At 45.9% G+C, this 15,683-nt stretch overlaps 1 protein-coding gene across 2 annotated transcripts in view; it reads right to left on the bottom strand.

Annotated features, from left to right (window-relative positions):
- DNAH1 (dynein axonemal heavy chain 1) overlaps positions 1 to 15,683 on the bottom strand; it is a 1,058,897-nt gene that overhangs the window by 302,784 nt on the left and 740,430 nt on the right. For both annotated transcript variants that reach the window (XM_029599497.1, XM_029599496.1), the window contains exons 50-51: positions 10,497 to 10,705; positions 9,033 to 9,204 (exon numbers count right to left, since the gene is read on the bottom strand). In XM_029599497.1, the coding sequence (XP_029455357.1) occupies positions 9,033 to 9,204; positions 10,497 to 10,705 (381 nt within the window). The remainder of the gene's footprint in view (positions 1 to 9,032; positions 9,205 to 10,496; positions 10,706 to 15,683) is intronic.

Here is a 15,683-nt window from a genome sequence, read left to right as displayed (position 1 = left end):
AAATGCTTTCCAGATCTTAACAGTATGTGCAATAATGGGACAAGAGTGTAAGAATTTGTGGGCTTGTACAGATGAAGAGGGTAAGATTAATAAAAGAGGTAAATATATTCCCTCAGCTGCCTCCATCTCCAGGAAATGCCATGGTTGCAAATAGTCTCTATTTAACCAAGGCTTCAAATAGGACAACTTTGAGGCCCAGTAGTACCCAAGCAATGCCATCCCCCTGCCCAATTTTGACCGCCACAGAGTATCCAACTTCAATCTATGAATGTGCCAAATAAAATGAAATATATGTCTACAGAGACTAGTAAGAAATTTCATTAGTAACATGATAGGAAAGTGCTGGAATATGTGGATGAGTTGGGGTAATATGTTTATTTTCAAAACACTGATCCAACTTGCCTACGATATTAACTGCCCCATTTTTGCAGAACTTCAAAAATACCATTAAAAACATGCACATAATTAGTCCTATATAAATCAGACCATTCTTTGGCCAGAAAATCCCCTAAATATTTGAAACCATTCTGTGCCTGTTTAAAGTAGTATATATAAGTGGATATATGCTGGGTCTATTCACTCCCCTATAAACAGACTTCTGATAATTGATCTTGTAGCTCGACAGCTCGCCATATTCCTCCAGATCTTCCAAGAGCCTGAGGCAGATTATTTCATATTGGTAAGAAACAGAAAAATGTTATCTGCATATAATAAGATCTTAAAATGAAAGCCTCAAATTCCTGCACTTGAGCAAATGATCTGTGCCAAAACTTTGATAGCCAAATCATCCAAGAATGGGGATAAGGGACATCTCTTTCTAGTGCCCTATTATATACAGAAGGACTCAGAGAGAGATCCATTTGTTAAAATCCTTGCTGTGAGGTTCATATAGTACTCTGATATAAGCCAAAAAACCCAGTATCTAATTATAGGGTTTAAGCACTGCAAACAAAGGACCATTCTAGCCTGTTAAAGGTCTTCTTTGCATCCAGCACCATAAAAGGCCTGAACTCTATACCTCCTAGACAAAGAAATATTGAAGGCTCTCCATGTATTAGCCATAGAGAGATGGCCCTTAAAGAATCCTGTTTGATTGTCTTTAACCAAACCTACCAGAACTGTGTTTAAGAGAGAAATAAGCCAGTAAGAACCAGGATCCAGCTCATTCCTACCCATTCGAATCAGCTTATGAAAGAAAGAAGGGTGTTCTCTCAGGTATTCAAAGGCATCTATCAGTTGGTGATCCATATCTGGGAAAGCAAATGTTGCTTACCTGTAACAGGTGTTCTCACAGGACAGCAGGATGTTAGTCCTCATATATGGGTGACATCAGAGGAAGGAGCCCAATCACGGAACACTTCTGTCAAAGTTTCAAGAACTTTGACTGGCCCCTACTGGGCATGCCCAGCATGGCACTAACCCTGCAGCCAACAGGGGTCCTCCTTCAGTCTTGTTAAAAAGCTACAGGTAGTGCCGAAAATACAATAAGAAAACGTTACGAAGCCAACACCGCAGGGCAGGCGGGTTTCGTGAGGACTAACATCCTGCTGTTCTGTGAGAACACCTGTTACAGGTAAGCAACATTTGCTTTCTCACAGGACAAGCAGGATGGTAGTCCTCACATATGGGTGAGTACCAAGCTGAGGATGTCAAGAGTATGCACCAAATGTACTCAGGCGTGCAAGGAACTAGGCCTGGGATGAAATTTGGCCGAGGGCATCCTGAACCCCACCGGGCAGGCGGAAGGGTGTTGGTACATCACGTTGTAAATAGGTTGCGCAAGACAGACTGGCCGAAGATGGAATCTGGTCTTCCTGCTTTGTCCAAGCAATAGTGGGCTGTAAAGCTATGGAGAGAACGCCAGGTAGCAGCCCTGCAAACGTCAGGAAGCAGTACCGATCGTAGGTGTGCTACTGAAGTCGCCATGGCCCTCACAGAGTGTGCTTTAACACGGTCTTGAAAAGGAATGCCTGCTTGCTGATAGCAAAAGGATATGCAGTCCGCTAACCAGGAGGAGAGAGTCTGCTTACCCACAGGCTGCCCCAATTTGATAGGATGGAAAGAGACTAACAATTGAGTGCTTTTCCTGTGGGCAGCTGTACGGTCTAGGTAGAACGCTAGAGCCCGTTTGCAGTCAAGGGTATGCAGAGCCTGCTCTCCTGGATTGGAATGGGGCCTGGGAAAAAAGGTAGGTAGTATAATGGATTTATTGCGGTAAAACTCCTAAACTACCTTAGGTAAGAATTTAGGGTGAGTGCGGAGTACTCCCCGGTCCTGCAGAAGTTTAGTGTAAGGCGGGTAAGTAACTAGAGCCTATAATTCACTAACTCTGCGAGCGAAAGTGATTGCCAAAAGGAAAATCACTTTTCCATGTGAGATATCAAAGGTCACAGGATTGAAGAGGCTCGAATGGTGGTTTCATGAGCCGACCCAAAACTAGGTTGAGATCCCAAGAAGGGGCCAGAGGACGCAGAGGAGGCTTGAGGTGAAGCAAGCTCTTCAAAAAACGTGCTACAAGGGGTTGTACTGAAATAGAAACATCCCCAACACCTTTAAGGAAGGCGGCAACCGCACTAACATGCATTCTGATGGAGGAAGTTTTTAGACCTGACTCTGACAAGTGCCAGAGATAGTCCAGAAACTTCGTGATTGGATAGGTAAAGGAGTCAAGGGATTGAGAAGAGCACCATGATGTAAACCTGTTCCATTTGTAAGAATACAATTTTCTCATGGAAGGCTTCCGTGAAGCAATCAGGACACGGGAACCTCGTTCAAAAGGTTAAGTGGCTGAAGGATTAACCTTTCAACATCCATGCCGTCAGGGACAAGGCTTGAAGATTGGGGTGGCGTTGGCACCCGTCGTTTTGAGTGATTAGAAGCCGGTCCTTTCCCAAGGGAAATGTGCATGCGGATGGAAAGATCCTGAAGTATTGGAAACCACACTTGGCGCGGCCAGTGGGGTGCTATCAGGATCATGGTTCCCTTGTCCTGACGTAACTTCACGAGAGTATTCGAGAGAAGTGGAAGTGGAGGGAATGCGTATAGGAGACAGATTGCCCATGATAGGGAGAATGCGTCTCTTGGCTGATAATGTTGGCTGTGAGTGAGAGAGCAGACGTTGTCTACTTTGCGATTTTGAGGTGACGCAAAGAGGTCTATTTGAGGATAACCCCATTGGTGGAAGATCGAGTTTGCTACTGAGGGGTTGAGAGACCACTCGTACAGTTGAAAGGTGCGACTCAGCTTGTCTGCCAACACATTGTCCACTCCCGGCAAGTAGGTGGCCCTGAGGTACATCGAGTGGGAGAGGGCCTCCGCCCATATCTGTGCAGCTTCCTGGCACAGAAGGTAGGAGCCCGTCCCTCCCTGTTTGTTGATGTACCACATGGCCACCTGGTTGTCCGTTTGGATCAGGATGACTTGATTGGAGAGGCGATCCTGAAATACCTTGAGAGCATATCTGATTGCTCGCAGCTCCAGGAATTTTATTTGGTGTTTGGCTTCCACTGGAGACCAAGATCCTTGTGTCTGCAGATCGGCCATGTGGGCTCCCCAGCCGAGGTTGGAAGCATCGGTGGTGAGAGTTATTTGAGGGTCTGGAGCCTGGAAGGGCAAGCCCTGGAAGAGATTGATCTGATTTTTCCACCAGGCGAGAGACAGACAGAGTGAGTCGGTTACGTGGACAATGATCGACAGGGGCTGAATGGATTGAGTCCATTGTGACCTTAGAGTCCACTGCATGACTCTCATGGCCAAGCGGACCATTGGGGTGACCTGAACTGAGGACGCCATTTGTCCCAGAAGGATGAGAAAGTGGTGTGCAGTTGTGGAGTGCTGAATCTGCAGCTGATGTGCAAGAGACACGAGAGTGAGAGCTCGCTGTCGAGGCAGAAAAGCCTTTGCCTGCAAGGTGTCAAAGTCTGCCCCAATGAATGATAAGGTTTGAGATGGGACTAAGTAGGATTTGTCGTAGTTGATGAGAAATCCCAGTGAAATTAGAGTAAGATGCAGGGACGACAGAGCAGCTTGCTGAGTGGGAGCCCTGATTAACCAATCGTCTAGATAGGGGTAGACGTGAACACCTTGAGTCCTGAGGAAGGCTGCAACTATGACGAGACATTTTGTGAAGACTCGTGGTGCAGATGCAAGGCCGAATGGAAGCACTCGGTACTGATAATGCTTGGGGCCTACTAGAAACCTCAGGTATTTGCGATGAGATGGAATTATCGCGATATGAGTGTATGCGTCCTGGAGGTCTAGAGAGCACAGCCAGTCTCCTCTTTGTAGAAGAGGAAGAAGAGAGCCCAAGGTTTCCATTTTGAACTTCTCTTGCTGGAGGTACTTGTTGAGGGCACGTAGATCCAGAATTGGACGAACACCTCCCGATTTTTTGGGGATTAGAAAGTACCGGGAATAGAACCCTAGGCCTTGTTGTGAGTATGGCACTGATTCTATTGCTCTGGACTGGAGGAGGAGGGAGACATCCTGCTCCAGGAGCAGTGAGTGGTTGGATGTTCTCCATGTCGGTAGAGGTGGGGAGTCCGGTGGAGTGGAGAGAAAGTTCAGGCGATAACCTTGAGCAATTATCGCTAGGACCCACTGGTCTGAGGTGATTGAGTGCCACCTGTTGTTGAAATGGCACAATCGACCTCTGACTGGTATGTGGGGCAATGGAAGCTGGCTGCTGCTCTCTATGTAAGAGTCAAAAACCGGAAGCAGGGCCAGGCTGAGGGGCTGTTTGCGGTTTTTGTTTCCGTGTCTGACGAGACTGGGCTTTTTGAAACGGTCTTGTAGAACGCGTTCTAGTTGGTGGCGGGTAGTACTTCTTCGGGCAGAAGAATGACTTCTTAGAGTCTTTCTTAAAAGGCTGTTTTGAAGAGTATTCGGAAGACATGAGAGAGAGCTGTCTCAGGATCTCATGATGGTCCTTTAGTTCCGCCACCATCTGTTGAATCTGCTCGCCAAACAGATTGTCTCCTACACAGGGGAAGTCGGACAATCTGTCCTGAACTTCAGGGCGAAGGTCGGAAGACTTGAGCCAGGCCCATCGTCTTGCTGAGATAGCAGTTGCAGATACCCTGGTTGCAGTGTCAAAGATGTCATAAGATGATCGTATCTCATTGCTTGCCTGCCTCAAAACCCTTGTTGACTAGGGTTTGGAGTTGCTCTTGAAATTGCTGAGGCAGGGAGTCTGTTAAGTCTCGTATCTGCTTAAATAAGACCCTATTACATTGGGTCATATAGAGCTGATAAGAGGCAATTCTGGAGATGAGCATTGATCTCTGGAAGACACGGCGACCAATGGCATCTATAAATTTCTGTTCCTTGCCTGGGGGAAAGGAAGTGTGAGGTTTCTGGGCAGATTCGACAACCACAGATTGGTGATCCAATTGAGGTTTGCAAAAGCCTGAAGCTGACTGAATGAGATAGGTGGTGTCAGCTTTCCTGTGGACTGGAGCCACAGAGCCAGGATGTTCCCAGTTCTTTTTGAGGAGATCTAGAAGAACCTGGTGGATAGGGATAAAGGTTATTTCCTTGGGAGCATCCAGGAATTATAACAGCTCCATCATTTGATGCCTGTCATCTTGTTCAGTCTGCAATTGGAAGGGTACCAATTCAGACATCTCCTTCACAAAATTTATGAAGGAAAGATTCTCTGGAGGAGAACGCTTTCTACTTTCAGTAGGTGAAGGTGGTGAAGGCAAATCATCGGTGTCTGGTGAAGAATCATCAGTGAAGGTGTTGTAGGGATCAGCGCCTGCTCCTCTAGGGACTAGAGGAGGACGGGGCGGTGGGATCCCTGAAGGTCCTGGTCGAAGCTTCGAAGGACTCAAAGGAATAACTGAAGGCACCGATGAAGGCATCAGTGCAAGCATCGAAGGCACCGGTGCAGGCATCGATGGATGGCTTGATGGTGCCAATGGACGCATTGGCACCGATGGGTGGATCGGTGGCACCGACGGACGTATCGGCATCGACAGCTGAGGCATCGGCAGAACTCCCGAAGGAGGGATGCAGAACGGTGTTTCTCCTCCCGATGACAACTCAAGCGGGGAGGGCACCAGAGCCATCGGTGACCCACGATCCATCGGTGGAAAAGCGGCCATAAGCGCTTCCATCCTTGAGAGCAGTGGTGCCAACACTGCTGGAATCGGGCCAGTGGTCAGTTCCACAATCAGTACCGGTGTCACAGGAACCTGGAGTTGATGGCCACCTAAACCATCCAGTCCAGTTCTTCTTGGAGACCTGGAGTAAGCAGCCTCAGCTCCAGAACAGAAGAAGGCAGCAGAGGCATAGCTGGAGGGACCACCGTTAAAGGCGGAGTCGCAGCTCCCGAGGGTTGCCTCAGTGACCTGGTCGCCGAAAAGGTCGGTGCCTTTTCTGGATGGGGTTTCTTCGATGGCGGCTCAGACGATGGCGAGGTTGATGATTTTGCTCTCTCAATGGTCAGAGACTTTCGATGCCGGTGGCGATGTTTATCTCTACGATCTCCTCGGACCTGAGGGGGCGTAGAGGGTGACAAAGGCCAAGAAGTCGTCGATGCCGGATGGTCACCGGCCGGAGGTCGATTCTGGTGTGAAGTAGACGGTGCCGGTTCTGACAACATCGATGCAATGGACTGTGTCAGGGTTTGAGCACGGAAGAGAAGCTCCATCTTCTCCATTCTAGCCTTGCGACCTTTTGGTGTCATAAGGGCACATTTGGTACGTTAGGACAGCTTGCTCACTTCCGAGACACATTACACAGACTTTGTGAGGGTCTGTGATGGACATGGTGCGATTACAGTCCGGGCACCGGCGGAACCCCGACGCTATGGCCATGAAAAAATTTAGCCACGGTACGGTCGACGGCCAGTAAGCCCCGAGGGCCAAACTCGACGGTAATTGACGGAAAAAGGGTAAAAAACTTACCGGAGTACCGCGGCTTGAAAAAGGTGAAGGAGGGAACCCTGTGGGGTAAATTAATTTTAGTAATTCCATGAGAAAAATTCCTGTCAGGAATCTCTGCAGAGCTCCTTAACCGTGTGGCTACTGCTGTGCGGAAAAAAGAAGACTGAAGGGGGACCCCTGCTGGCTGCAGGGTTAGTGCCATGCTAGGTATGCCCAGTAGGGGCCAGTCAAAGTTCTGGAAACTTTGACAGAAGTGTTCCATGATTGGGCTCCATCCTCTGATGTCATCCATATGTGAGGACTACCCATCCTGCTTGTCCTGAGAGAAAAGCCTTTTATAGAAGTCTAAGTGAAATCCATCAGGACCAGGATGTTACCACTGTGAAGGCTCTTTCTGGATTTTTGTAGTTCAGTCATAGAAATAGGAGCCCTCAACTTCTTGTTCTGTTCTGCAGAAACTGTGGGAAGCTGTATCTCATTCAAATACATATAAATAGCCTCTTGGGTACAGGAGGTCTTTCCTGAATAGATCTCAGAACAGAATGTCTGAAAGGTCTCAGTAATATGCTGAAGATTATGCACGACCATTCCTTCTTTGCCCGGGCCTTTTTCCATAAACTGCCAGCAGTTTACTCACCTTATTCCTGTGCTCATAAAACTTTTGTTGAGAAAAGTACATGGACATTTCAATCTGATCTATTTGTGTTGTCTTTAATTCCTGCCTGCATTTCTGCAGTTTTTTCCAGCTGGAGCAAGAACGCTTATGTTTCCTTTCTAGATTAGCAATTATCCTCTCCAGAGATCTTTAATTTGCTAATCTAATATGCTTTAAGTGACTCCTCATACAGTCTAACTTTCAAACCTATTCATAGTACTATATTTGTTTACCTAAGTGGACAAGCAGAGATTTATCTTAGTAATTAATAAACTATGCAGTGGGTTAATTTATGCGAAAAAATATAACGTGCTTATAAAAACCCTGATCTATATGTGGAGGCAGGTATTTTATAAAATATGTGTGTATACAGTTTTGAAAATACTTACTTCTGCATGTATTTGAAGTCACTAGTTTGCTGATACCTCTGCCAGTTCACCCAGTCCATCTCCAGTCCACCTAGACCCTCTAGCACTTCACCCAGAACTACCACCCAAAACTTACAAAAAGCAGACAAGTTAAATTTCACTTGCGCTAGTTAATTAGCAGGTATAAAATTGTACAAAAAAGTTGGCCAATGTATACACGTAAATCACTTATAAAATAGCAACTACCATGCGTAATTCTTGGCACCACCCTAGAACACCCCTGACCGCCCCTTTTTTTTGGTAAAATGTGCATGAGAAATCAAAAATATACATGCACTTTTGATGTTTATTAAATAGCATGTGCACAAACACAGGCTACTTACGAACATGTATTCTATTTTTACAATTTGAAACCTTTTGAAAATGTACTAAAAAGCTTTCTTATATCATTTCTTATTCTGTCTACTCCCCCAGGGATTATCCACTCTGTTGTAGATCTTTGCATCATCTGCAAAAAGTCAAATCTTTCCCTCTAACTTTGCAATATTGCTTACAACAATATTGAACAGAATCAGGGCTGTGACTGATCCCTGAAGCTCTTCATTAATCACTTTTCTCTCCTCAGAGTGAGTTTCATTTACCACCACCCTATATCTTCTATTACTGAAGTAGTTTCTAATCCAGTCCATCATTGTGGTAACCACTCCTAGGCTGCTCACTTTATTAATGAGCCTCCTATGCGGGACAGTATAAAAAACTTTGCTGAAATCCAAGCAAACCACATCCAGTGCACCTCTTTGATCTAATTTTCCAGTCGCCCAATCAAAGAAATCCAGGCAGTTTCTCTTTGAAAATAGCCTAAGGGTACATGTACAAAAGTACCCATGTACTTTGCTGCTATGTGGCTTATAAGTGCCCTAAGATGTTTCAGCCACAGAGGAAAGAACAAGTTACGATAAGTGTATTTAATTCTTATATAATCAATATAATTTGTTCACATTAGAAGGCAATCCAGAAAACATTTGTAGATGTAAAATAGCATCTACACTCTATAAAAATGTGAGAAGCACATCAACACACCTTTTACTCAGACAGATAACATTTTGCATTAGCACCTACCATTCCATTAATTTCTTCTGGAGTAGCCTCTAACTCTGGAATCTCCTGCAGGAAGGAGGATGCCACTGACTCCAGGGCCTCAGCTGGCCATTCATTAAACCAGTCAATGGTACAGCAGGTGACAAGTGAAGGGAATTGTCTTAGGCGAGCACGGAAAACTTCTCCAATAGGGCTACACAGCAACAAGGACAAAAAAAAGAGGGAAAGGCAGGCTAGAGCAGGGTCTCTCAGAAGTCTGTGAGATCTGCAACCCACTGATGCATAGTACATGTCGTCTAACTTCTCTTTCTTGATTTCTCTCCTATTCTGTCTCTCACTATCTATTTCTTAACCACCTGTTTTCCTCTTTTCCTTCCTCTCTCTTTTCCTCTTTCCGTGCCCAACTCCCTTGTCTGCTCTCTCTCTGTATCTTCTTTTCCTCTGTTTTACTTCTTTTGACCCTGTATCAGCTACTTTCACACTTCCTTAACTCCAATATCTCCTTGTTTGCAGCACACACATGTATTCATACAGTGCAGTAGAGATGTGAATCGGAACCGGAATCGGTTCCGATTCCGGGGACAATTGGGGAATTTTTTTCGTGGGGTCCGATCGGTTTTTTTTTTGTTTGTTTTTTTTAATCGGCTACGCCCGAGCAGATAAACAAAAAACCCACCCCGACGCTTTGAAACACATGCTTTAGCTTCCCCCACCCGCCCAACCCCCCCAAAACTTTTTAAAAGTACCTGGTGATCCAGTGGGGTCCCGGGAGCGATCTCCCGCGCTCGGGCTGTCGGCTACCACTAATCAAAATGGCGCTGATGGCCCTTTGCCCTTACCATGTGACAGGGTATCTGTGCCATTGGCCTGCCCCTGTCACATGGTAGGAGTAATGGACGGCCCGCACCATCTTTAAAAATGGCGTCGGCCATCCAGTGCTCCTACGATGTGACAGGGGCCAGCCAATGGCACGGATACCCTGTCACATGGTAAGGCAAAGGGCCATCAGCGCCATTTTGATTAGTAGCAGTCGACGGCCCGAGAGCAGGAGATCGTTCCCAGGACCCCCACTGGACCACCAGGTACTTTTAAAAAGTTTTGGGGGGGGGGGTTCGGGAGGGTGGGGGAAGCTAAAGGATGTGTTTGAAAAGGTCGGGGTGGGTTTAGGGGTTGTTTTTGTGTGCCATTTTCCCGCCCTCCCCCAAAACGATAAGAGAACCCCACGAACAATTTCGTGGGGTTTGCCTATCAGTTTCGGGGAACCCCCGATTTCTGACGAGTTTGAAAATATCGTATGATATTTTCAATCGTCAGAAAAACGATTCACATCTCTACAGTGCAGACCATTAAAAAGATGCAGAATACCATGACCAATCTGCAGGCACCCACTGGCAATTCCATTACTTTGAATGGAGTCTCTTGCAGATTGTCTACATTTTTGCACAGAAATATGAAAAAGTATACACTAATCAGTAGGTAGCATACCTCATGCACAAGACAGTATGGATGTTACTGCGCACACGTTTTGTGTACGCTGCCATCAAGTTGGCCTTGGTGGGCTGTTGCCCTAAATCTTGCACAACGACTTTCATCCCTGTCAAAATCTGATCCTGCTCATCCAAGCCATATATATTGGGCACATCCCCAGAATTCAATATATTGTTGATATCTTCCAGGAAAGATTCATTTTTAATCTAATAAAATATTAAAAATGTAAGCAGTTATTATTGTTTCTAAAGAGGAGGAGCTCCAAGAGTACAAAATTAACAGTGACATCCATTTCCCTATAAAACTTTATTACCTAGGATTGCTGCATGATAATCTGGGTTCCCCCTTGAGAATTTGTGTGAAAGCATAACAACTCCAAACAGTTCATACAGTTTTTAATACTAATATTTAGTGGATTGGTAAGAGGAAAGTTACCCAGGTAACTTGACCTGAATATTCAGCAGCATTTATCTGGTAAGTCTGCCACTGAATTTACCAAGGTAACTATAGAACAGGCATTTCTCAAATCAACTTATCTGATAATTTTACCCAGTTACAGCTGAGAATCAGTGCTCACTGGCTATACTTTAACTATGCCCCATGGAATGCCTCCATCATCAACTCTTTTCCTCTGATGGCAAGCAGGATGGTAGTCCTCACACATGGGTGACAATGGATGGAGCCCAGCATGGAAAACATATGACAAAGTTTCTAGAACTTTGACTGAGCCTCTTTGGGCATGTACAGCATGCATTATACTATGCGTCCATTCTGGGTCCCCTCAATCTCTTCTTTTCTGCGGATCCTGTCATTTCGAAGTCAGATAAAAGCCTCACTTTTCTCAACTTTTGAGCCATCTGGCCTGTATTTGGGAAAACTGAGTTTCATGATAAGTTTTCTTCACTGCCTCACACGGTCGACATGGGGTCCTCCATAATTCCCTTTAGTATCCTAGATAGGATTTTCTACAGTTATCATTAAGTTTATTTTGGCATCAATACCCCCGGGATGGCGCTTTGTCTCAGTTGCTTTCGCTCAGCATTGGGAAGAGGATCTTCTGTACACATATCCTCCAGCTACACTGGTAGCAAAGACTCTCTTGAAGGTTCACGAGGACAAAGGGATTATGATCCTCATAGTTTCTTATTGGCCGAGACAGGTTTGGTTTCCACTCCTGTGGGAGTTGTTTATCTGGAAATAGATCAGTCTGGGGACTTCCCCAGATCTCATCACACAGGATCAAGGCAATTGTGGCAGTAGAACCTGCAGACCCTGTTGCTCACAGTCTGAATGTTAAAAGGTTAATATTATAACTGCTCGATCTCACGGAAGATGTGTCTCAGGTCCCTGGTGGCTTCTAGGAAACCTTCCAATAGGAAGTCCTATGGACTGAAGTGGAGGAGATTTTCCATGTGGTGTAAACAGAAGGCCCTAGATCCTTTCTCCTACTCCAGACAAAAACTGCTTGATTAGCTTCTCCATCTATTGGAATCTGGCTTGAAGACCAACTCCATTAGAGTTCATCTGATTGTAATTGGTGCATACCACCATGAAGTAGATGATACGCCCATCTCTGTACAGCATATAGTTGTACATTTCATGTGGTGCCTGCTTCAGTTGAAGCCTCCCATAAGGCTTCCCGCTGTGTCTTGGGACCTCAATATGGTGTTAGCTCAGGTGATGAAAGCTCCCTTTGAGCTGCTGTGTTTCTGTGACCTGATGTACCTGACCTGGACAATTATATTTTTGGCGGTCTCTTCAGCACGCACAATCAGTGAGCTCCAGGCCTTAGTGACTTATCCACCTTATACTGTTTTCATGACAGGGTGGTCTTACATATGCATCCTACGTTCCTGCCTAAGTTGACGATGGACTTCTATCTTAACCAATCCATTCTTTCCCAGGACCCATTAACACTAGGTGAACAAACCCTACCCAGTCTGGACTGCAAAAGAGCCTTAGCCTTCTATCTGGAGTGGACAGAAGCCCATAGACAGTCCACCCAACTTTTTGTTTCTTTTGATAGGAATAAGTTGGGCATTGCTGTTGCCAAACAGATACTTTCTAATTGACTAGCAGACTGCAGCTCCTTCTGTTATGCTCAGGCAGGACTGCATCTTGGGGGCCATGTCAAGGCTCACTCTGTTCAGGCAATGGCAGTGTCAGTGACCCACTTGTGAGCAGTTCCTATGGAGATCTGCGACATGGGAGTTCTCTCCACACATTCTCATTGCATTACTGTCTGGATAGGGATGGCCAACATGATAGCAGGTTGGGCCAATCTGTCCATTGGAACTTAGTTGAGGTGTAGAATGGCCGAGTGGTCTAAGGCGCCAGACTCAAGTCTTCCTGCTTCCCTGTGCTGGGTGTTCTGGTCTCCTGATGGAGGCGTGGGTTCAAATCCCACTTCTGACATGCTCATCCTATAGTTTAGCACATTCCAGTGGAAACACTGAGAGAAACACTGAGAGAAGAGGATCACCTTGCTGGTGGCTGAAAGGAATCAGTAAGTTTTTGCTTGGGACATTGACTTTTTTAAAAGTATTGGGGCAAAGTTAACTATTTGGGAATATTATTTAGTGTGTTTGTGCCTTTAATAGTCAGAAAGGCAGTGAATAAACAAGTTAGACTGTTTGCATTTTTAAATAGTCAGTCAATAAGGTAGCAGTAGGTAGGCAGTGAATAAACAAGTTAGACTGTTTGTATTTTTAGTCAGTCAATAAGGTAGCAGTAGATAGTGTGTTTATTTTTAAAAGTCTGCAGAACTGAGTGTTCTCCAGACTTTTAAGGAGCTGACTGTTTGTTTTTAATACTAACTGAGTGCATTGTCTTGAAAAAAAAAAAACCCCACAAAAAAGTAGCCAGAAGCTAGAAATAAGCTAGGAGCAGTATATACCAAAGTAAAAAAGTTGAATAGTTCAGCTCAGTTACTCACCTTGGAAAGGTGTTGAGGTAGTGTGATTGGGTTTGAATAGGGACCAACATTTGTTAATCAAGGGAGCAGTGAGTCACTCAGGCTGACTAACTGAAGTTAGACTGTTTGTATTACAGAGAAGGGCTACCAAAATGATAAAGGGAATGGAACAACTCCCCTATGAGGAAAGACTAAAGAGGTTAGGACTTTTCAGCTTGGAGAAGAGACGACTGAGGGGGGATATGATAGAGGTGTTTAAAATCATGAGAGGTCTAGAACGGGTAGATATGAATCGGTTATTTACTCTTTCGGATAGTAGAAAGACTAGGGAGCACTCCATGAAGTTAGCATGGGGCACATTTAAAACTAATCGGAGAAAGTTCTTTTTTACTCAACGCACAATTAAACTCTGGAATTTGTTGCCAGAGGATGTGGTTAGTGCAGTTAGTATAGCTGTGTTTAAAAAAGGATTGGATAAGTTCTTGGAGGAGAAGTCCATTACCGGCGGATTTAGGCGAGCAGGGCCCTGCGCGCCGGTGCGCCTATGTTCAATGGGCCTACCGGCGCGTGCAGACCCCGGGACTCGCGTAAGTCCCGGGGTTTGGCGAGGGGGGCGTGTCCGGTCGGCGTGGCGTTTTGGGGGCGTGTCGGCAGCGTTTTGGGGGCGGGCCCGGGGCGTGGTTACGGCCCGGGCGGTCCGGGGGCGTGGCCGCGCCCTCCGTACCCGCCCCCAGGTCGCGTCCCGGCGCGCTAGCGGCCCGCTGGCGCGCGGGGATTTGCGTCTCCCTCCGGGAGGCGTAAATCCCCTGACAAAGGTAAGGGGGGGGTTTAGACAGGGCCGGGCGGGTGGGTTAGGTAGGGGAAGGGAGGGGAAGGTGAGGGGTGGGCAAAAGAAAGTTCCCTCCGAGGCCACTCCGATTTTGGAGCGGCCTCGGAGGGAACGGGGGTAGGCTGCGCGGCTCGGCGCGCACCGGCTATACAGAATCGATGGCCTTGCGCGCGCCAATCCAGGATTTTAGCGGATGCGCGCGGCTACACGTGTATCTACTAAAATCCCGCGTACTTTTGCTTGCGCCTGATGCGCCAGCAAAGGTACGCCAAATCGCGCGGTTTGAAAATCTACCCCTTAGAGAATAGCCACTGCCATTAGCAATGGTTACATGGAATAGACTTAGTTTTTGGGTACTTGCCAGGTTCTTATGGCCTGGATTGGCCACTGTTGGAAACAGGATGCTGGGCTTGATGGACCCTTGGTCTGACCCAGTGTGGCATTTTCTTATGTTCTTATGTTCTTAGAACCCAACTCTGTTCCCGCCTGGGCCTGTTCTTTTTGTTCAGACAGCCCTCCCCTTACCAAAAAAACCTGTTGTGCCTGTTGGCACCTAATTTGGGTGTTTTGTTGGTCCCCTTTTTTGTTGATAGGCAGCCTTTAACTAGGGATTCACCCATGTGTGAGGACTACCATCCTGCTTGTCCTTGGAAAAAGCAGAGTTGCTTACCACTAACAGGTAAGGACAGCAGGATGGTAGCCCTCATGAAACCTGCCTGCTACGTCACAGAGTTGGGTTTCCACTATGTGGTTTCTTCTTCTTTTTTATTTTATCCGATGAGGTCACCCATGTGTGAGGGCTAACATTCTGCTGTCCTCAGAGAACACCTGTTACAGGGAAGTTACTCTGCATTATTCAGCTACATTTTGTGTGGATAACGAGTTACTTGGACAAGATGTAGCAATGGGGAGAAATTTTTAAATCTTGTTCTTTGCCCGGGCAATTCCAAAAGTTACCTGGACAAAGTCTTTGAATAGTGACCACCTCATTTTCTTGTTCTACATGAATCTTAAATGCAATGTTTTTCTCTCTTAACTCATGCTGACTCTATGCCATCCCGGACATAAAGCACTACACTGCCTCCTGGATGCTCTTCTCTGTCATTGCAATATAATTTGTACCCCGGTATAGCACTGTCTCATTGGTTATCCTCCTTCCACCATGTCTCTGAGATACCAATTAAGTCTGTCATCATTCACTGCTATACATTCTAATTCTCCCATCCTACTTCTTAGACTTCTGGCATTAGCATACAAACATTTCAAAGTTTGTTTTTTGTTTGTATTTTCATTCTGCTTTTTAATTGATAGGGATAAGTTAGAATTTTTTAGCTCAGGTGAGTTTTTAGTTACAGACACTTGGACTAATTTTCTTATTATTGGAACCTCACTGTCAGGATACCCTAATTCTAATGCATCATTAGCATCCTTTGAAGATACC

This window comes from Rhinatrema bivittatum, chromosome 4 (genome assembly GCF_901001135.1).
Source record: "Rhinatrema bivittatum chromosome 4, aRhiBiv1.1, whole genome shotgun sequence".
NCBI lineage: Eukaryota > Metazoa > Chordata > Amphibia > Gymnophiona > Rhinatrematidae > Rhinatrema > Rhinatrema bivittatum.
Note: the sequence above shows the minus strand (reverse complement) of the source record. Positions and strands in the feature narration are given on the sequence as shown.